We start from the raw sequence: 17,563 nt of genomic DNA, 5'->3' as shown, positions 1-17,563 counted from the left end.
CCTGCGTGACGAAACCCGACGCCACTTCGACCCTATGCAACCGCTTCCTGTGGGTGAGGTAACGCAGCAACGCCGGTGTTCCCACACTGGTACACACTTCTAGGGTCTGTGTCTAAAGTTTTGTCCTTCTAGGTTCAGCGGAAGTATCCTTAAACTCTATTTGTGTAACTTTTATGCACCATTGACTTTGCATTGGTGCATGCGTGTGCTTTAAGCGCTGCACCCGAATCCCGCGGGCTTTTCCCGACTTCAGCATTGCTTGCCCCGACTGCTCCCAGCGATTCCCTAGGCCCTAGGCCTAACCACTGTTTGATTGGTATCTCTTATACCACTTTCTTAATATATGGTTTGAGTGGCCACCCGCCCTCATCCATAATTGTGCAACTTTCATATGTTATACTGTGCTTTTGATTTAACGCTTGTGCCCCTTTGCTCATAAAGAGTACTGGGGATTATTTTAGTAATAAACACATATATTTTTATAATATATACTTGTGTGATGTCCTTTCATTTGGTATTACAGGATTGTGATTGGTAAAACAGCTTGCTTAACACGACCTCTTGAGTTTAGCCTTTAAGGCTGCTTAGTCCATGCTACCACTAGGATAGCTTGTCTAATAAGGTTGACTTACAACCAGACACCATAAGGGATTGTTTGGACTGATACAAGGTGGTTCCAGAATTGGAAACATCATATATCAGGCCAACTTCTCACATTGGTGCTCTAGCATGAGCTGAGCCTGTCTGCAGCTTTCGGAAACCATGTCCTTATAGCTGTTCTATGATACTGCCATACCATATACTCTTAAGTGCATTATGAACCTCGCAGTTAAATGCTAACTTTGGTTTGTCTTTATCCAAACATGTTGTGTAAGGTACGCTTTGGAATACTACCCCCTCGCCGATTCTGGCGACGGGGGTAGCATTCCACCCTTCTAGAGGGAGAAGACATGTTAGTTCTGACTATCCCAGTTAAAGTTAACCAGAGCCCCAGCATCACAAAATGGATGCTGCTGCCACAGACACAAGTCTGACCTCCTGCTGCTGGGAGTCCTTCCAGTCACAGAGGTTTTGACAATAGGTTTCCTGCTTGGGGAGGTGTGAGCACCACCCCAGACAGGAGGATGTGTATTGGGACAGGGAGGGCTCAATAGAATGAGACACTGCCTGAGGCACACTAGGTGCTTCATGCATACCCCAGTTCAAACCGGTTGCTGGGGCACTCCAGCCCCAGCTCTGGCGTGAAACTGGACAAAGGAAAGGGGGTGTAACCACCCCCCTTCCTGGTCCCACCCATAGGAGGGACCTAGTAAGCAAACCAGCCCCCTTTAGTTGTATAAAGGTAGGAGCTGACCCAGGAGACGTTAGATTAATCCTGGAATGGACTTGAAACAAAACTCTGGACCCTTCGACATTCACCTGAGCTGAAGACTGAAGAATCTCCCTTGTGGCCAAGGAGTGACCACCCTGGGCAACCAGGCACCATCCAGCAACTCGGCGGCTTGCTTTGTCCCCATTCCCGCCGGAACCCGAGCACAGTGCCCGACAAGACCTCGACTCCCGGACCTCTCTGACCTCACTGCACGACTCCAGCACAGCTGAGCCCCGTGGAAGGCGTCGGAACCCGTGGAACGAGGCATCTTGGAAAGCCTGCAACTTGCTAACAGCGCAGCTCCTGAGGCATCCTCGAAGCTGTGCACTGGGGACTGAGACACCCCAACACCGAGCTCCACCTGCACCGAAGACCAGCCCTCCACACTCCACGAGATCTGCGTGGGGCCCTTCTGGTTGTGTTCTGCTCGACGCGTTGTCCCGGTTGCTGGCCAGTTGGCTAGTAGCCCTGTGACGACAATCCTTTGAAAATCCTTCGCTGGTCTGGTTGCTCCAGACTGGCCATCGCTTCCCTGAAAATGTGAAGTACCTCAGATCCTCCTGGTCTGCACCAGAAGCCTTTTGTGTATCCTGCGTGGGTTGCCTTTGCTTCGGCTTGTTGGCTCCGATCTTGAAGCCGACCCCTCCATCTGCGAGAACCTTCGTGGGACAGCTCCTCTCCAGCACCTGGTCGTCCTCGATGTCTCCTGGTCCGCGTGGCTGCAACAACAAGCTTCACGACAGCACCTGATTGCTCCTCGACGACATCTGGTTCCTTCCTGGTTCCACCCGGTCACTGGCTAGTGACCTAGACTATGTCCCCTCTGCTTTCAGGTCTCCTTCATCCTCGACCCACCCTTGGATCCACCCGGACATCTTCCTCCTGGTCGCCTGCAGCACCTTTCTTCACAGACTCCATAGACTTCAGTGGCGAAACCCGGCAGTTCTTCACACCTATGCACCCGCTTCCTGTGGGTGAGGTAACGCGAGTACTTTGGTGCTCTCAAGGGTATTGACTATCCAAGTGTCTAGGTTTTTAGTTGTTTCCTTCTAGCTAGACCGGAAGTGTCCTAAATCTTCATTTACTTACCTTTTACATTCCTATTGACTTTCTATTGACTCTCGCGTGAGAGTACTGACTCTGCACGCGCCGCCTGTGGGCCTCCTACTCCTAACCTAAGGGTCAGATAGTGTAGCCCCAGCGATTCCCTAGGCCCTAGGCCTGCTCATTTCCCAAGTCGTGGTTCTTATACCACTTACTTAGTATATGGTTTTACGCGCCCCTAGGGCCTAACTGTAAATTGTGCTATTTAAAGTATTTCTGAGTGTAACTTGTTATGTGCTTTTGCCTCTGATCTCATAAAGAGTTCAGAGGAGTGTGTTAGTGAATAAATACATATATATTTTATATATATCCTGTGTGGTGTCCTTTCATTTGATATTCAAGGGGTTACATATGGTAAAACAGCTGGCTTTACACGCCCTCAAGAGTCTTTTAGCCTAAGACTGTTCTGTCCATGCTACCTCTAGGATAGCTGGTCTATAAGGTTGACTTTACAACCATCACCATAAGGGTTGTTTGGACTGGTGCAAGGTGTTCACTAGAATAGTGAACATCATATACCAGGCCAACTTCTCACACCTAACTTTTTCTTTCTCCCTTCTACATTTCTAATACGTCATGTTAATTCTAAAAAGACTCCCTGGCCTTTTCTGCAGGGCAGTATGTACACTTCTAGGGAAAACAAATACAAGTGTTATTTATCATTTTATAAAGCCCCACTATTAAACACTCTTTTGAATTGCTTTCATTCGCTTTCTTTTCTACGAGCTGCTTACTATTTTCTAGTTGTTATTGAAAAATAAACCCTCTACTTTTGCATGTGCATTTGCAGCCCACTCTAACACTCCCAGCGCACGCATGCGCTATTTTATTTTTACCCCTTTTAGTTTTGCATGGTTAGCTTCACGCCATTTGCTTAGTATTGCACACATTGAGGAGTTCAATCCATGCAGATTTTTTTCGCCAAAACCCTGCTCCATCCCCTCAAAGTAATCACCAGACCACAGAAGTAGGTTGGAGCTTTATTTCTTGAAAGTTCATTTCCCTGCAAACAGAGCGTAGCACCCCACAGCCAGCCTCTCAGTACCTGACTAGATCAGAACGCCTGTGATGGAGCAGGGGTGAGACAAAAATTTGTATGTACCCCTTGTGAAGTCATACTCGCATAACTATAATCAATCTAATCGTCTGAAGTATGAATAATTAACCAACAAAAATCACATGAGAAATCAACATTACACGTGGGTATTAACTGCCATTTGCAAAATAACTAATCGATTAATATTGTGAAAGAGTCATAATAATAATATAGTGCTTAATTACGAAAAACGCATGTTTGTTTTGCTTTTATGTGTATGTCTTATCGTGGCAAAAGAGAATCAAATGCACGCGATAAGTAAACAACGCTATGTGTGTGTGTGCTTCAGCTAGGTAATTTTCTAATGGGAATATTGAAAAAGTGGGAGGTTGACAGAGAAAACGATAATTCTATATTTTAACATTTTATTTGTGTTTGTTTTCGCACTAGTTCTTATTGAAGCCTATGTGGCATAAAAGTGAAAAATAAATGTCTGCTGACTGAAACTGAGAGGTTATACGCATGCGCATGAACAAGCGACAAACTCAGGAGAAGTGCTTGGTACATCGTATGGACGATGTCAAGGTCAGCCTGACCTGGGAATGCAAGAGGATGCCAAGAGTTGTTTTGCATCTGAAAATGTGAGAACGGAAAGCTATGTAACAAGTGAACTGAATGTCAAAATAAAACGTAGATGACATCCATGGGAAAGGATGAAATGACTTTGCATTTTGGAAAACTAATTCTGTCAAGGCTGGATGAGGTGATCATTGTCACCCCGCTTATTGGACCAATCACAATGAACTGTGGACCCTAAAAGTTTCAATTTTAGTCAGATAGTTAGTGAAAAAGGGTATAAAAGATCCTGTTTAAAAAGGGTAAAAAAGCTTGCTCCTGGAAATTACTTTGCACCACGACATTCTGTCGGTTTGAACTATTTTATGGTGCTAGAGACTTTGAAATATTTTTTGGACTTTAACTTTGGAGCAATGAAGTTGACCGCATGCAGAGATTTTATTTTGAAGCATTAAGAAGAATAGAGAGGCAGATTGAGACTCGTTCAACTCGGTTATTTCTTTATAACGGAGTTAGGTAATATGACTTCTAATTTTGTTTTCTTTAACATGTACTAAATAAATGGCTAAATTCTATTTTGTCTGAATAAACTAAGATTTCCGTTTCTCACATGAATAGATAAAGCTAAAATTTAAACTCGAGTTGCGTTTCATTTAAATAGAGTCATGACAAAATAGATGTTAACGTTTATGTGGATTACTATGATTAAGCTGGTTTTAGTCTCCATCAACTAACTTCAACTAGATGATCTATTGACCAAACAGTGGAGTGCCTTGACGTAGCGTTTTCCAGGTAACATGTTAACATATAATGAATAAAAGTTAATGTATATAATGTACAGAGTTTTAAACCTAGGTACCCCGCTAACCAACAGCTCTACCTCGTTGTTACTGATTCAGATGCAATGTGTATGTGTGTGCGTGTGTATGTGACTTGCGGTGTTATGGGCTCCACCGATGAGTAAATAGTGGTTGCATCTGAGTAACGTGAAATATGTATTAAAGGTTTTTAGAGAGCCTCGCTGGATCACCTGCTCCAAACAAAGGATGCAGAACGTAGGCTGCTGTCACACTCTACATTCCCTGACATTATCCTGTGCATCAGATGACCACGGATACAGGATTTCAACATGGGGCTTCGACCTTTTATGGCAGATTCATGTGTTCAAAATGCAGATGTCGGTCCACTTTGTCTACCAACACGCATTCTAGTCCTTAAAGCAATGATACTCAAAGTACGGCCCGGGACCACATGTGGCTTTCTTACCTTTATGTACGCCCCCAAGTCAACAGCAACACAGGGCTGCTATTTATTGGACATAGTACTACCATTAAAAATTTTAAATGGGTAAGCATTTATTTAAAGGGTAATTGCTGTTAAAGAGAGTAAGTTAGGGTATCCTGTACACCTAACTTTAGTAACACCTTTATATAATTATAGACATCTTACAGCAGGCGCTTCAAATTTCAAAAGTGTAGTTCATTTACATTCCGAATCGTTTCACCTTAGTAAAGAAAATATCGGTGCATTGAGAAGTATTTTTTATATAAAAGTGAGAATTATCAAACACGGATTTAGAAACATTTGTGTTCCCCCACCCACCGGAATATTGACAATAGTTAACTAACTGCCAGATTCATCAAAGACCAGTTTTGCGAGTCTTTAATAGCGATTCATAAGGAATCGCTATTACAGACTCGCAAAACGGGATTCATGTAGGAATCGCAAAATAAAATGCGATTCCTACACATTCCTTATTTGCGATTAGCAAATTGCTAATCGCAAATATGGAATAACTCCCCATTCATTCCTATGGGCCTTAGGCCCATAGGAATGAATGGGGAGTTATTCCATATTTGCAATTAGCAATTTGCTAATCGCAAATAAGGATGCAATTTCAAGGGTGCTAGGGGTGTCCAAAGGACACCCTGTAGCACCCCTGAAATGTAATCTACATTGGTGTTGCGTACACACATGCCCAAAGGACATGTGTGTGTGCAATATGCAACTCAGAGAAATGCATTTAACAGCATTTTTCTAAGTTTTCGCTATTTACCACGAGGTTTGATCTCACGGTAAATAGCGGCCCGAAATTGCGAATTCGCAATTTATAAATGGTTAATGAATTGCATTTAAGGAATCTCAAATAGAGATTCCTTAAATGTAATTCCTCGCAATTTAGCGAAATCGCATTTACCGATTTTTGCATTTGGGATGATGAATCCCAAATGCAAAAATTGCGCTCGCAAAGGGCCAGATTCTCAGAATCTGGCCCTTTGCGAACGCAATTCAGCTTCATGAATCTGGCTGTAAGACACGTAAATTGTTATGAGCAAGTTTTTGCGTGAACGGGGTTGCTAGTATACATGAACATTATATTTATTAAATCGAAGACAGGAGAAGGCTTTTCACAGCGCATACCCTGAAGTCATGTATTTCAAGGCACTAATTAATATATGTGATAATGAAGAGAAAGTACAATTAACCAACTCAGACGGTAGACGAATAAGTCTCGCGTGGCGCCCCCTCCACATCACTGTGTTTAGACGCACGCGCAGTGTAAACTCTTACGTCTGTTGGTTTCTTGCACGTCCTTTGAGTACGCACGCGCTCGACGCTCTCTTTCACGCAGGCGCAGGGCGTTCCTTCGCGGTTATACTTGTAGTGGATTCTTTTTGCTGTTCTGCGCACGCGTGGTGAGAACCTTGTAGATTGTTGTCGTCTGTACTTGTTTCGATTGTGGCGTATTGGACGGCGATGGCGACGTTGGGGGAGTTGGAGGGTCTGCAGCAAGCGGCGGCAGCCGCAACCGTACCCCAGCAGGAGCTGCCACCGCGGTCTCTCACGCCACTAGCAGATTTGGGGAGCCCGGATGGACTGGTGGTAACAGAAGACGATAGCATGGACGCGGAGCCCATGCGAATTGAAGAGGCACCCATTGAACAGACAGCGGGGCTCTCGCCGCCTCAAGGCGACATGCACGAGGAGGAACCTCCCGCCGAACCTGGGGGACGGGACCCCGAAGTTACTGTGGAGATAGGAGAGACTTATCTGTGTCGGCGGAGCGACGACACTTGGCGTAAGTGAGACCAGTTTCTAACTAGCCCGCTACTGTGTGTAAAGACTATTGCATGACACACATTTCATCCTCAAAAGTCGTTCGCAGTGGCCTGCACAATGCGTGAAACGGATACCTTGGATCGGAGCACGACCTTGTAACTGCCCCCACATAACACTGATGAGCACTGGTCCGGCATTATTTTCTGTTCCGAAGGGCCCACAGCATTTATCGCATAGAGTCTGACACTGCCCACCTGCATACATTTTACATGTAACCTGCGTTTATCGGAGATTGATTGACCTAGTCTCTGACTGTTCTCCTTTAATTCCTTAGAAGCTGGCCTAATGTCTGCTTGGCCGTTTTTGGATTAGTTTATTTGCATTTTTATATAGCCAGGTCAAATGTCAGGTTTTCTCTTACATGGGGCTTGGTGTTTATTTTGTGGTGGAACCAAATATTAGAATGTGATCAAAACACATCAGTGCTCTAAGTGATGTCACTTGCTCACATTATTGATTTTGTGCTGTAAAACTGTATTTCGGTGCAAAAGTAAAGGTCATTTTATTGAAAAGATGTCTGTAACAGCAGTGTGTTACCACACCATGCATACTCCATTACATGCCATTCCCTTCTATGACACTCCAATCCCCTCCACTTTAAGACATTATGCGCCACTCCAATCAACAACACTCACTCCACACGGCTAATCTCACTCAAAACCAGTGTACACCAATCTACCCCTCCACTCTACCCCACTCCAGTCTACTTCGGTTACCCACCCCAACCAATCCCACACCACTCCAATTTACCCCCTTCAGTCGACCTGCTTCAATCTGACCCTCACTCACCCAATCTACCCCCTCCACTCTACCCTTCTCCAGTCCACTCCAATCTACGCAACTCTATCCCGATGTTCTCCTCCCAATCAACCCCACACAAATCTATTGCACTCAAATCTACCTTACTCAGCTCCAGTACACCCCAGTCTGTCTCAATCCACTCCAATATACCCCTATTCAAACTCACTCCACTCTACCCAACTCCAGTCCAATCTACACGGCTCCAAACTCCACTGGAATCTATCCAACTGCTCTAAAATCTACCCCACTCTGTCACAATCTAACCCTCACTACTCTCCTCCAATCTACCTGACTCCACACTCACACTTCATTCTACCCAGATCTACACTCAAATCTACCCCACTCCAATCCCACTACAGTCTACCCTACTCCTCTCAAATCTACCTCACTCTACTGTGATCTAAGTCACCCCACTCATATCCATCACTCTCCACTCCACTTAAATCAGCCCTCTTCAGTTCACCCTACTCTCATTCACCCAGTCTACTCCAGTCCAGCCTAATTCACCCCAATCTATCTCACTCCACTCTACCCCAATTTAATTCACACCACCCCAATCTTGACTCCTAATGTATCCAACTCTACTCCAATCTACCCCACTCCAATCTAGCACACTTCACTCCACACGAGAGCTACTTACTAGCAGCTGGAGAGCTACTCGGAGAAGCCTGCACTGAAGTATCTGATATAGATAACCATCAGCATTTTCTATTTGTTTTACCACATGTTTGTGTTGCTTGGAGTGGCAATGAAGTCTGGTTGCCTTTCAAAGAGTTGTTTAGACCCATAGGAATATATGCAGGTGGCCTTACTCTTGCTTCTTGAATTGATTCAAATGCTACTTAAGAACCCAGGTATTTTTAGTCCTGTATACTAGAAGTGTTGTAACTGATCCAAAGCTAAGATAAAAATGTTGACCATATAAATGCAAGTTCCTTGAGTCACTGTAGTTTAAAAACAAGTGGTTCATGGCACATACAGCCTAGCACATTGGGTGTACCCTATGGATGTCACTCTGTACACATATCAAGTGATATTGGGTCTTGCTGCCTTTAAGCTCAGGCTAGCGCTACAAATGGGGGAAGTGAACATGAAAGCCATAGTACATATATAAAGAGTCAAGTATAGAATTTTACAGCCGTGGCACAGCCTTACTGCTGCCGAGTTCTCCATGATGCAAATCTGACTGCATGTAAACATAAAACGTGAGTCCTAGCACGGCCTAAATCCAATCCAACGGCATTCATAGCATATGCACTTTACAGATGTCACTCTAAAAGTTTAGTTCTAGAGGTGGGTCGGTTTAGTGCCATAACCTCCTTACCTAGTGCAGCAGATAGGCATGTCCTACTTTTAGCTCTTTGGGGTTCCTCAGCATCACTGATGACCACAGTTCTTATCCATACCAGTCCAAACACAAGTCACTTAAATTTACAAAGATTTATAAACTGAGAAGACGATAAAAGCGAAAGGAACTCTCACCACAAGTTCATAGCCTAACTCATCGTATGCTATGTAGTTCTTTGTGTTGTAACTCCATTTTCTTTTCATCCTTTAGATTCAGCGGAAGTGATCCAGTCAAGACTGAACGAACAGGAAGGCCGGGAGGAGTTCTATGTACATTATGTTGGATGTAAGCATTGCTCAATTTTTTAAACAAACTTTATTTGTGGATGTATATTCAGGGTATAAGCATACATTATTAAGTACTGGGCATTGAATAAATCATGTTTTTCCAGTTTACACCCATTCTATAATTAAGACGGACCCGATCACTGTACTCAGGTTGTCCACATTCAGTGACCTACACATTATCAGGGTCCTCCGTGGTTGCCAGGACCTATCCCAATCCCACCCATTCCCTCCCCAACTAACCCCCCTCCCACCATATCCGGGTGTCAATAAACTCTCAGCCGTTCCGTCTCCTCTCCATGGTAAGGACCACTCTCAATCCAGCATGATCGGAATATGCCTACCTGAACTCGTCAGTTCCTTCTCAGTGCCTATTATTCTCAGCCTTCCTCCCTCAGGGTGTGGTGCGCTGTCTTTCGCTTTGGGACAGTGGCTGATCTGATCTGTCTAAGTCCAGTAGCATTACCTCCCAATCCTGTGCCATGGGAGTTTTCCGCCTCCCACCCTCCTCCTCTTTTCTAAGGGCAATACATTCTGGTTGACCCCACCTTACTACCTCTGCCTGCCATGTCTACACCCTGGGCGCCCTTGGGGATTTCCACCTCATCGTAATCGTCCTGATCGCCAAGAGGAGGGCGAAATCTACAAATCTTAGTTTGGTTTTCAACGGTTTGGGACGTGGGCGGGCTCCCACTGAGCAATATAAGGCGTTCTCCTTCACCTGTATCTGTGAGACCTCCCTTATTGTTTGGCATACTTCCTTCCAATAACTGCCCAACTGTGGACATGTCCAAAGCATATATAGGATGCCTGCCTCATCTGCCCTGCATCGCGGGCAATGATGGGGGGCATCGGGAAACACCAGGTGAATTCTCTCCGGGGTGAGATACGCCCTATGGAGTATCATTGCTTGGATGAATTTAAATTTCACGTTCCGGGAGACCCTTTTGGGGTGTTCCAGGACCATCCGCCTAGTTGCGTCAGTAATTTCCTCTCCAGTTTCTTGTGACCAGATCTCTCGTAATGTGGTAAGGGATAGTGCCGCATGAGTTCTAATCCCCGTGTACAGCCAGCAGACTAAGTGACCTCCCGCCCCTATGTAGTGGATCAGGTGTACTAGCTCATGCTGTTGTGGCTTAATGCGTTGTGTAGCCCCTGTCGTCCTGATAAAGTGGGACACAGTGGCATGCAATAGGTAGTGTCTGTTCGAGGTCCCGGTCACCTGCACAAAAGTACGGTGATCAAGCATTAGGTCATCTCCGAAGAAACTACCCACTCCCTAAACTCTGCTCTCCGTCCAGTGTCTAAGGGTATTTTTGGTGAGTTTTCCCTGTGGTGTCGGGATGCCTAATAAGGGGATGTTATCTGCATATGGCAAAACAGACTACGTGTAGGCCAGCGTCTTCCTCCAACAGAGGAGCGCAGTGCATAGTAATGGGTGGCACCGTCCTGGTATCTTACTTTTGGGTAGCAGTAGAGTATGTAATCCGCCTCTAACTGGTCCGTTGTCCATCCGATCTCATGAAGGTTCCTTCCAGCCAGCCAATAAGCCAGCCATTGGAGTTGACTGACGTAATACCCTCGAAAATCGGGGGCACCCAGGCCCCCCAGAGAGGTACTGAGTGTAATTTTCGCAGACTAATCCACCGTCTACCCGACCCCCATATAAGAGTGGTCAGTAAAGTGTTTATTGTCGTAAAAATGCGGTTTGGGAGACATAGGTAAATTCACGAAGTGGTACAGTAAGCGGGGTAGCATCACCATTTTTGCTATTGCAATGCAGCCCATGACCGACAAAGGCAGCAAGGTCCAGAATCCGATACTGCCACGGAGGCCTGCGATGGTTTTAGAGATATTGCCATCTAGCTGGTCCTCCGATATCCTGTATATACGGACCCCCAAGTACTTAAAGCTGGACTGAGCTACCGGGATCATATAGGTGCCGAATGGTATAGAGGGCGGATGTGATGCCTCCCAGAAGTAGAATCCCACAGATTTTTCTGGATTTATAGCCAAGCTCGAGACCTCTTCAAACTGACGGAAGGTATCGTACAGTAGCGTATGATCCGCTTCCAGGTCTCGGAGATATAATAACATATCATCCGCATATATGGAGAGTATATGGGATGACCCTGCCATTGGAATGCCTAGTGCAGGCGCGTACTTTCGAAGGGCGATGGCCAGTGGTTCGAGCGCCAGGACAAACAACATTGGGCATAAAGGGCACCCCTGTCTGGTGCCTCGGTAGACCGGGTATTCGGCCGATACATAGCGCCCCGTCCTTGCCCGAGCCGTCGGATCAGTATATAAGAGCCTGATCAACCTCAACAGAGGAGTCGGGAAGCCAAACCGTTGCAGGGCCTCAAACATAAAGGGCCAAGAAAGTGAATCAAACACTTTGAGATATAACGCAATGCATCCTGCCTGTTGTAGTTCCGTCGGTGCTGCTGCCATTAATGCGTGCAGGCATCTCGTGTTTAGGGAGGTACTGTGCCCGGGACGGAATCCGCACTGGTCTCGATGTATGAGCGCGTCAGATGGGGTTGGATTCGCAGAGCAATAGCTTTGCTCAGTATTTTGTATTCTGTGGACAGCATCGATAAGGGCCTATAATTTGTCAGTTCCGAAATGTCCCTGCCCGGTTTAGGTATGGAGGTCACTAATGCCTGCATTGTTGATTGTGGCAGATGACCCTAGTCGAAAGCTATCTTATATATCTTTTCCAGGATTGGTACTAATGTGTCTGCATAAGTGGAGTAGAACTCCACTGTGAGCCCGTCCATGCCTGGTGTCTTATTTCTGTTTAAGTTCTAAATCGAAGCGCGCATTTCATGTTGAGTGATAGGTCCCTCAATCGATTTCTGCGCGTCTGCTGTTAATAGGGGGAAGGGGAGATCCCTCATAAAGTCAGTTATTTGCGTGGGGTCTTCCCTCTTGGTCAGCTCATACAGTGTCTTCAAGTGATCATGAAATGCCATGTTGATGTCAGATTGCGTGCTCACCAGGGTGCCCGCCCGGTTACGGACCTGGGTAATGATCGGGGTTTCAGGCCTATCTCGCACCAAGCGGGCTAGCAGAGCGCCCGAGCGATCCGCCTCTGTGTGTTGCCTCTGTAAATAAGCTTTGCAGTCAATGACGCGCAGCGTTTCCAGCGTCTCTGCATGTAAGATGTGTTGTTCCTATAGGGCCTGGTTTTTTTTGGGGTCCTCGACTGCCTCCCGTTCCAGCACCGTTAATCGGTTTCTACCTCACATAATTTTCAGTGTATCTCCTGTCGGGCGCCAATCAACTGCCCTATCGCAGCTCCACGCATTACCACCTTCATCGCATCCCAGACCACCAAGTTGGAGGAAGCAGATCCCCAGTTAACCTCTCAGTAGTGTGTCAGGGTTTCTAACAGGGACACCCTAAACGGCCGGTCTTCTAAGAGTTGTGGGTTGAGTCTCCATGTAGGGCCTGGAGTCGGGACTCTACCCCAGGAAATGAGGCACTTCAGGGGCCTGTGGTCCGAAAAAGTCTTTGCTAGATATTCCGGGGCATTTATCCGTGTAACCAGTGTGCGGGAGCATAGGAATCGGTCAATGCGTGTGTGTAGGTAGTGTACCAGGGAGTAGAAGGAATATTCCTTGTGCGTTGGATGTGATGTTCTCCAAACATCGCTCAGTCCCCAGCCCTCAGCCCATGTTTGAAAAATGTCCGATAGCTTTGCAGCGCTAGTGACCTGTAGGGGTGGGTGTGATCTATCCAAGTCCAAGTCTAGCACAGCGTTCCAGTCCCCTCCTAGCACCCAGGGTATATCAGCCCAAGTGGACAGTGCCCGCCCAACTCTCTGTAGGAACAATTCTTGGTCATAATTCGGGGCGTATATACTGCCCAGGACAATCAGTCTGCCATCCAGGGTACCTTTTATTAGAATGTACCTGCCCTGGTCATCAACTTTCCGTTCTATTTCCACGAATGGCGTCCCGTGTCTTACCCAGATAGTGGCCCCCCTGGAAAAGGCAGAGTACGACGTGGAGTATATGGCCCCTCTCCACTTCCTCCTTAACTTCTGTGCCTCAGTGGCTGTGAGGTGTGATTCCTGCAGAAAGGAAATTTGCGTCTGTTGTCTAAGGAGGTATGAGTGGACTCTGTGTCTTTTCTGCACTGCCCCCAGCCCACGCACATTCCAGGTAAGGACTCTGTATACTTCAGACTGCTCAGCCATAGTCGTCTTGTAGTGGAAGTAATTCTGGAAGTGGTCGTAAGTTAGGAGTACTGGAGAGCGGAACCCAGGAAAGTACACCTCTAAATACATTTAACATGAACAAAACTAACTTGGCGCAGCAGTAGAACAAAGCTGGGCCCAACATTAACAATTGGAACATAAAAACCCAAAGTCTTGTGCATTTGCCAGTGGGGGGTGGCCTAGCACACGTTTATGCATTTCGTTGTCAACTCCGGGCTCTACCGGCTCAACGGTGGCCCAGCCGGTCCATGTGTCGCATAAGAAGAAATCAATGTAGTGTTTAAACAGTATCTGTGGGGCTATCAGTAAACTTCCTCAGGCACTGCCCAGGGACACCAACTGTTCTGAAAGCGTGGCTTGCACTGGGGAAAGGGTCGGTGCCATACTCCACAGTTACATTCTACCATTCTCATACATAATTTTCAGAGATAAGAGGCAGATTCCAAATATACAAATTGCATCAGTAAAGGATACCGTACAGTGTCTATAACAGAGCTATCGGCACCGGTCTCCATCTGCCGACTCAAGTGTCTATTAGATCGTCCGCAGCTCTAGGTGTAATGGTAGGGAAGAGCAGCACACTGGTCTCCGAGTCAGAGCGTGTCGTGTTGTCCTCAGAATCTGTGGTTATTTTTGCAGAGTCTTCCCTGAAGGTGCCGGCGATCGAAAGGGCCACCAATTGGTCTTTCTTCTGCCGGTCCCGCGACGGTCCTCGCCAAGCGTTCCCTTTCCCTGATCCAGAAGATGGGTGGCGGCCTCCCCTGGAGCCCTTCCCGGGCACCCCCTTCCAGCTCCCTGGGATGCCTCCTGATCACTGTCCAGCCCCATCACCTCCAGCCACTCTTCAGCGTCATTTGGACTTTCAAAGAAGTGAGATTTCCTTCCATGAATAATTTTGAGGCGGGATGGGAAGAGTAATGTGTATTTCAACTGTGCGCTCCTCCGCTTCTTTTTCACTTCCAAGTAAGAGGCCCGCTGTTTTTGTACCGTGTTCGTGTAATCCGGATATAGTGACACCCTCTGGTTCTCAAAGTGAATGACGGATTTCTCCCGGGCTTTTCTTAAAAGTACGTCTCTGCCCCGGTAATTAAGGATACGGACTATGAGCGGGCGCGGAGGGCGGCCCGGCTTGGGTAACCCGGTCGGGAACCTGTGTGCCCTCTCCACGCAGAAGTATGGGGAAAGCCCTTCCGACGTCACGTGATCTCGAAACCACTGCTCCATGAACTCCGCGGCTTGTGATCCCTCGCATTTTTCTGGCAGGCCGATCACCCTTACATTATTGTGTCGGTTACGCCCTTCCGCGTCTTCGACCCTTTCCATCAGTGCAGTGACCTGGCCCTGTATGTCTCTGATGGATGTACTGTGGTCTGCCACCGTGGGCTCAAGGTCCTCGAGCACTAGTCCATGGTCTTTGACCATGTCCGCTAACTTGCCGTGATAAGCTTTTAGGAGGGATAAGTTAGTCGTGAGGGCCTCCAATTGCTGCTCCATGGCGTGTCGCGAGTCCCGGATTTCCTGGAGTATGAGGTCCAGCTTATCTGGTTGATGAGTCCCCGGCGTTGTCTGTTCGGCAGTGCCTGCTCCGCTGCTGCTCGCGCTATTCCCCACCTGCGGGCAGGGCCCCGTCTGCTCCCCCGGGCCTCCGCAAGCTTCGGGCCTTTCCGCACCATGTTGTTCCAGGCCCGGGGCACTCACCCCGTATGTGCGCTTCGGCCGTAAGGGTGTCACAGTTCAGGCAGCAGGCCGTACTCCCTCGCCTCGTCCCTCCAGGCGATGCCGTGCAGGGGTGTGTGTGAAGAAAGGGAGCCAAGAGTCAGGCACCCATGGCGCAGGTCAGACTCTCCTCCCTGGGGGTTCGAGCCGTCACCCCAGTAGTCTCTTGCCCTCGTCGGGCCTCCGCCCAGCAGGCCCTCACACCACTGCAGAGCAGGCCCCTCCTAGCCTCCAGGCCGGGAAGGTGTGGAAGGGCAATTGTTCGGAGCTCCTCACTACAGCCTTTGCGCGTGGCTGGCGTCCAATGCCCTCGAAGATCCCACCGGGTCCCGCCGTGCAGCTTCTCCCCCCGCCGGCCCCTCCGTCTCTCAGCAGAGCTGTCCAGTAAGTAAGAATGGGGGGGGGGGGGAGGAGGGGGAGACCAAAGAAATCCTCCGCCTACGGGGGGTCCGGCCGCGGCCCCGGGGCGCCCCCCCGGGCCGACAGCCCCAAAATGGCGTCGCTGGTCGTTACCGGCGTCAGGCGGGCCGGGCCTCGGATCGTAGCGCCAAGCTCCGTCCGCACCAAGCAGCTCCCGCTTTCCCTATGTCCAGCAATGTCCGGGAGGGCCCCGGCGATCCCCACAGCCGCCCACAGGTCGCAAGCCCGGCCCCCCACAGGTCCGATGTCGCCTGTCGAGCGGGCCCCGGAATCCTGGTCCCGCCGCCGGATCGCTGCAGCACTCCACCTCCTGGCGCCTACCTCGGAAGTCTTGGCGGCCTCGAAATCAGGCCGTTTCGCCGCCACACCACGCTTGAGGCTCCGTTTTTCGGGCCGTAGCTCCCTGGGCCGGACTTTTCCTCCGATCCACCGGTACTGGGTCCGGAATGTCACCCACAGCTCTATTTTTACCCGGATAAGGCCCAGTCGGGCTTGGAGCTCTAGTGAGAGCCGTCCGCCATCGTGGCTGTTCGGCCACGCCCCCTGCTCAATTTTTGATGTTAAATGTGTGTAAGGTATGGAATTCTTTTCAGTAATCAGCTGGTTGTTTCCTCCCAGTCTACTGCTCTCTAGTAAGATGCTAATTAACTAGTGACTGCTGGCATTCGTGTTTTGTGTGTAAGCATACTTGCTTTAGTGCTCGCATGCCTAAAACATTTCATTTCAAAGAATGGTGTATTGTCATCATAGTTGAAGCAAGTTGGGTCTAAGGACCAGAAGGAATAGCTGGGCATTACATAAGAGTGCGTATTTTTTTTTTTTAATAATCTGTGTTGTATTTCCATTTTGTACACAAGAAAACTATTTACATTTTCAAATCTAGCAACAAAGCACATCATAATGTGAAATGTATACACATAACTTAATGAACCTATCATAGTCTACACCAATCCAGAACCCCTGTGTGCTTGTTCTGTATTGTCACTGTTGTATGCACTGATGGCCTATCAGATATGTTGATCAGTTGTACACCTCACACCATCTCACAATCCAACCAATCGCTTCATTTATTGGTATGCTTTTGAGGACATCTCCTTGAAACATATATTGATTTTTCAAGTTACATGAAATTATTTGTACTCCACCCATTTCCCCAACTTGGGTGGATATGAATCACACCAGTGTATGACTAGGTTTCGTTTGACCATTACTAGTCCTAAATGTATCAACAGTGATGTATGCTTATTGGCCTCCAAGTCCAGGGATGTATGTAAAAAAAAAAAACGATTATGAGCATTATAGATACGCTACCCAGTCACTTACCTGGATCTTATCTGGCCCTTTAGGGAGTGATATAAGGAGATAGTTCTGCAGCGTGAAGGAAATCCCCCGTGCCTTCTTGTTTTACTGGGTTGAATGTTGCGGATGTGTCTCGGAGGATGAGGGTCTCTTTATTATTGTTGTTTTATGAGCTTCAGGTTATCTTTAATTCACACTAGAGTAGCCCTTATTCTTATCTGGCAGAAGCTCCCTCGGGATCGGTCAAGCAGTGTGTGTG

The 17,563-nt window shown here is 47.6% G+C and overlaps 1 protein-coding gene across 1 annotated transcript; it reads left to right on the top strand.

Moving 5' to 3' along the window:
* Nucleotides 1-6,765: 6,765 nt before the first annotated feature.
* LOC147671282 (uncharacterized) lies at nucleotides 6,766-11,507 on the top strand. Its single transcript, XM_086948100.1, has 3 exons — nucleotides 6,766-7,167; nucleotides 9,568-9,642; nucleotides 11,425-11,507. The coding sequence occupies exons 1-3, from the start codon at nucleotides 6,846-6,848 to the stop codon at nucleotides 11,505-11,507; spliced, it is 480 nt and encodes a 159-aa protein (XP_086804226.1). The 5' UTR covers nucleotides 6,766-6,845.
* Nucleotides 11,508-17,563: the final 6,056 nt, after the last annotated feature.

This window comes from Lissotriton vulgaris, unplaced genomic scaffold (genome assembly GCF_964263255.1).
Source record: "Lissotriton vulgaris unplaced genomic scaffold, aLisVul1.2 SCAFFOLD_4228, whole genome shotgun sequence".
Classification (NCBI taxonomy): Eukaryota; Metazoa; Chordata; class Amphibia; order Caudata; family Salamandridae; genus Lissotriton; species Lissotriton vulgaris.
Note: the sequence above shows the minus strand (reverse complement) of the source record. Positions and strands in the feature narration are given on the sequence as shown.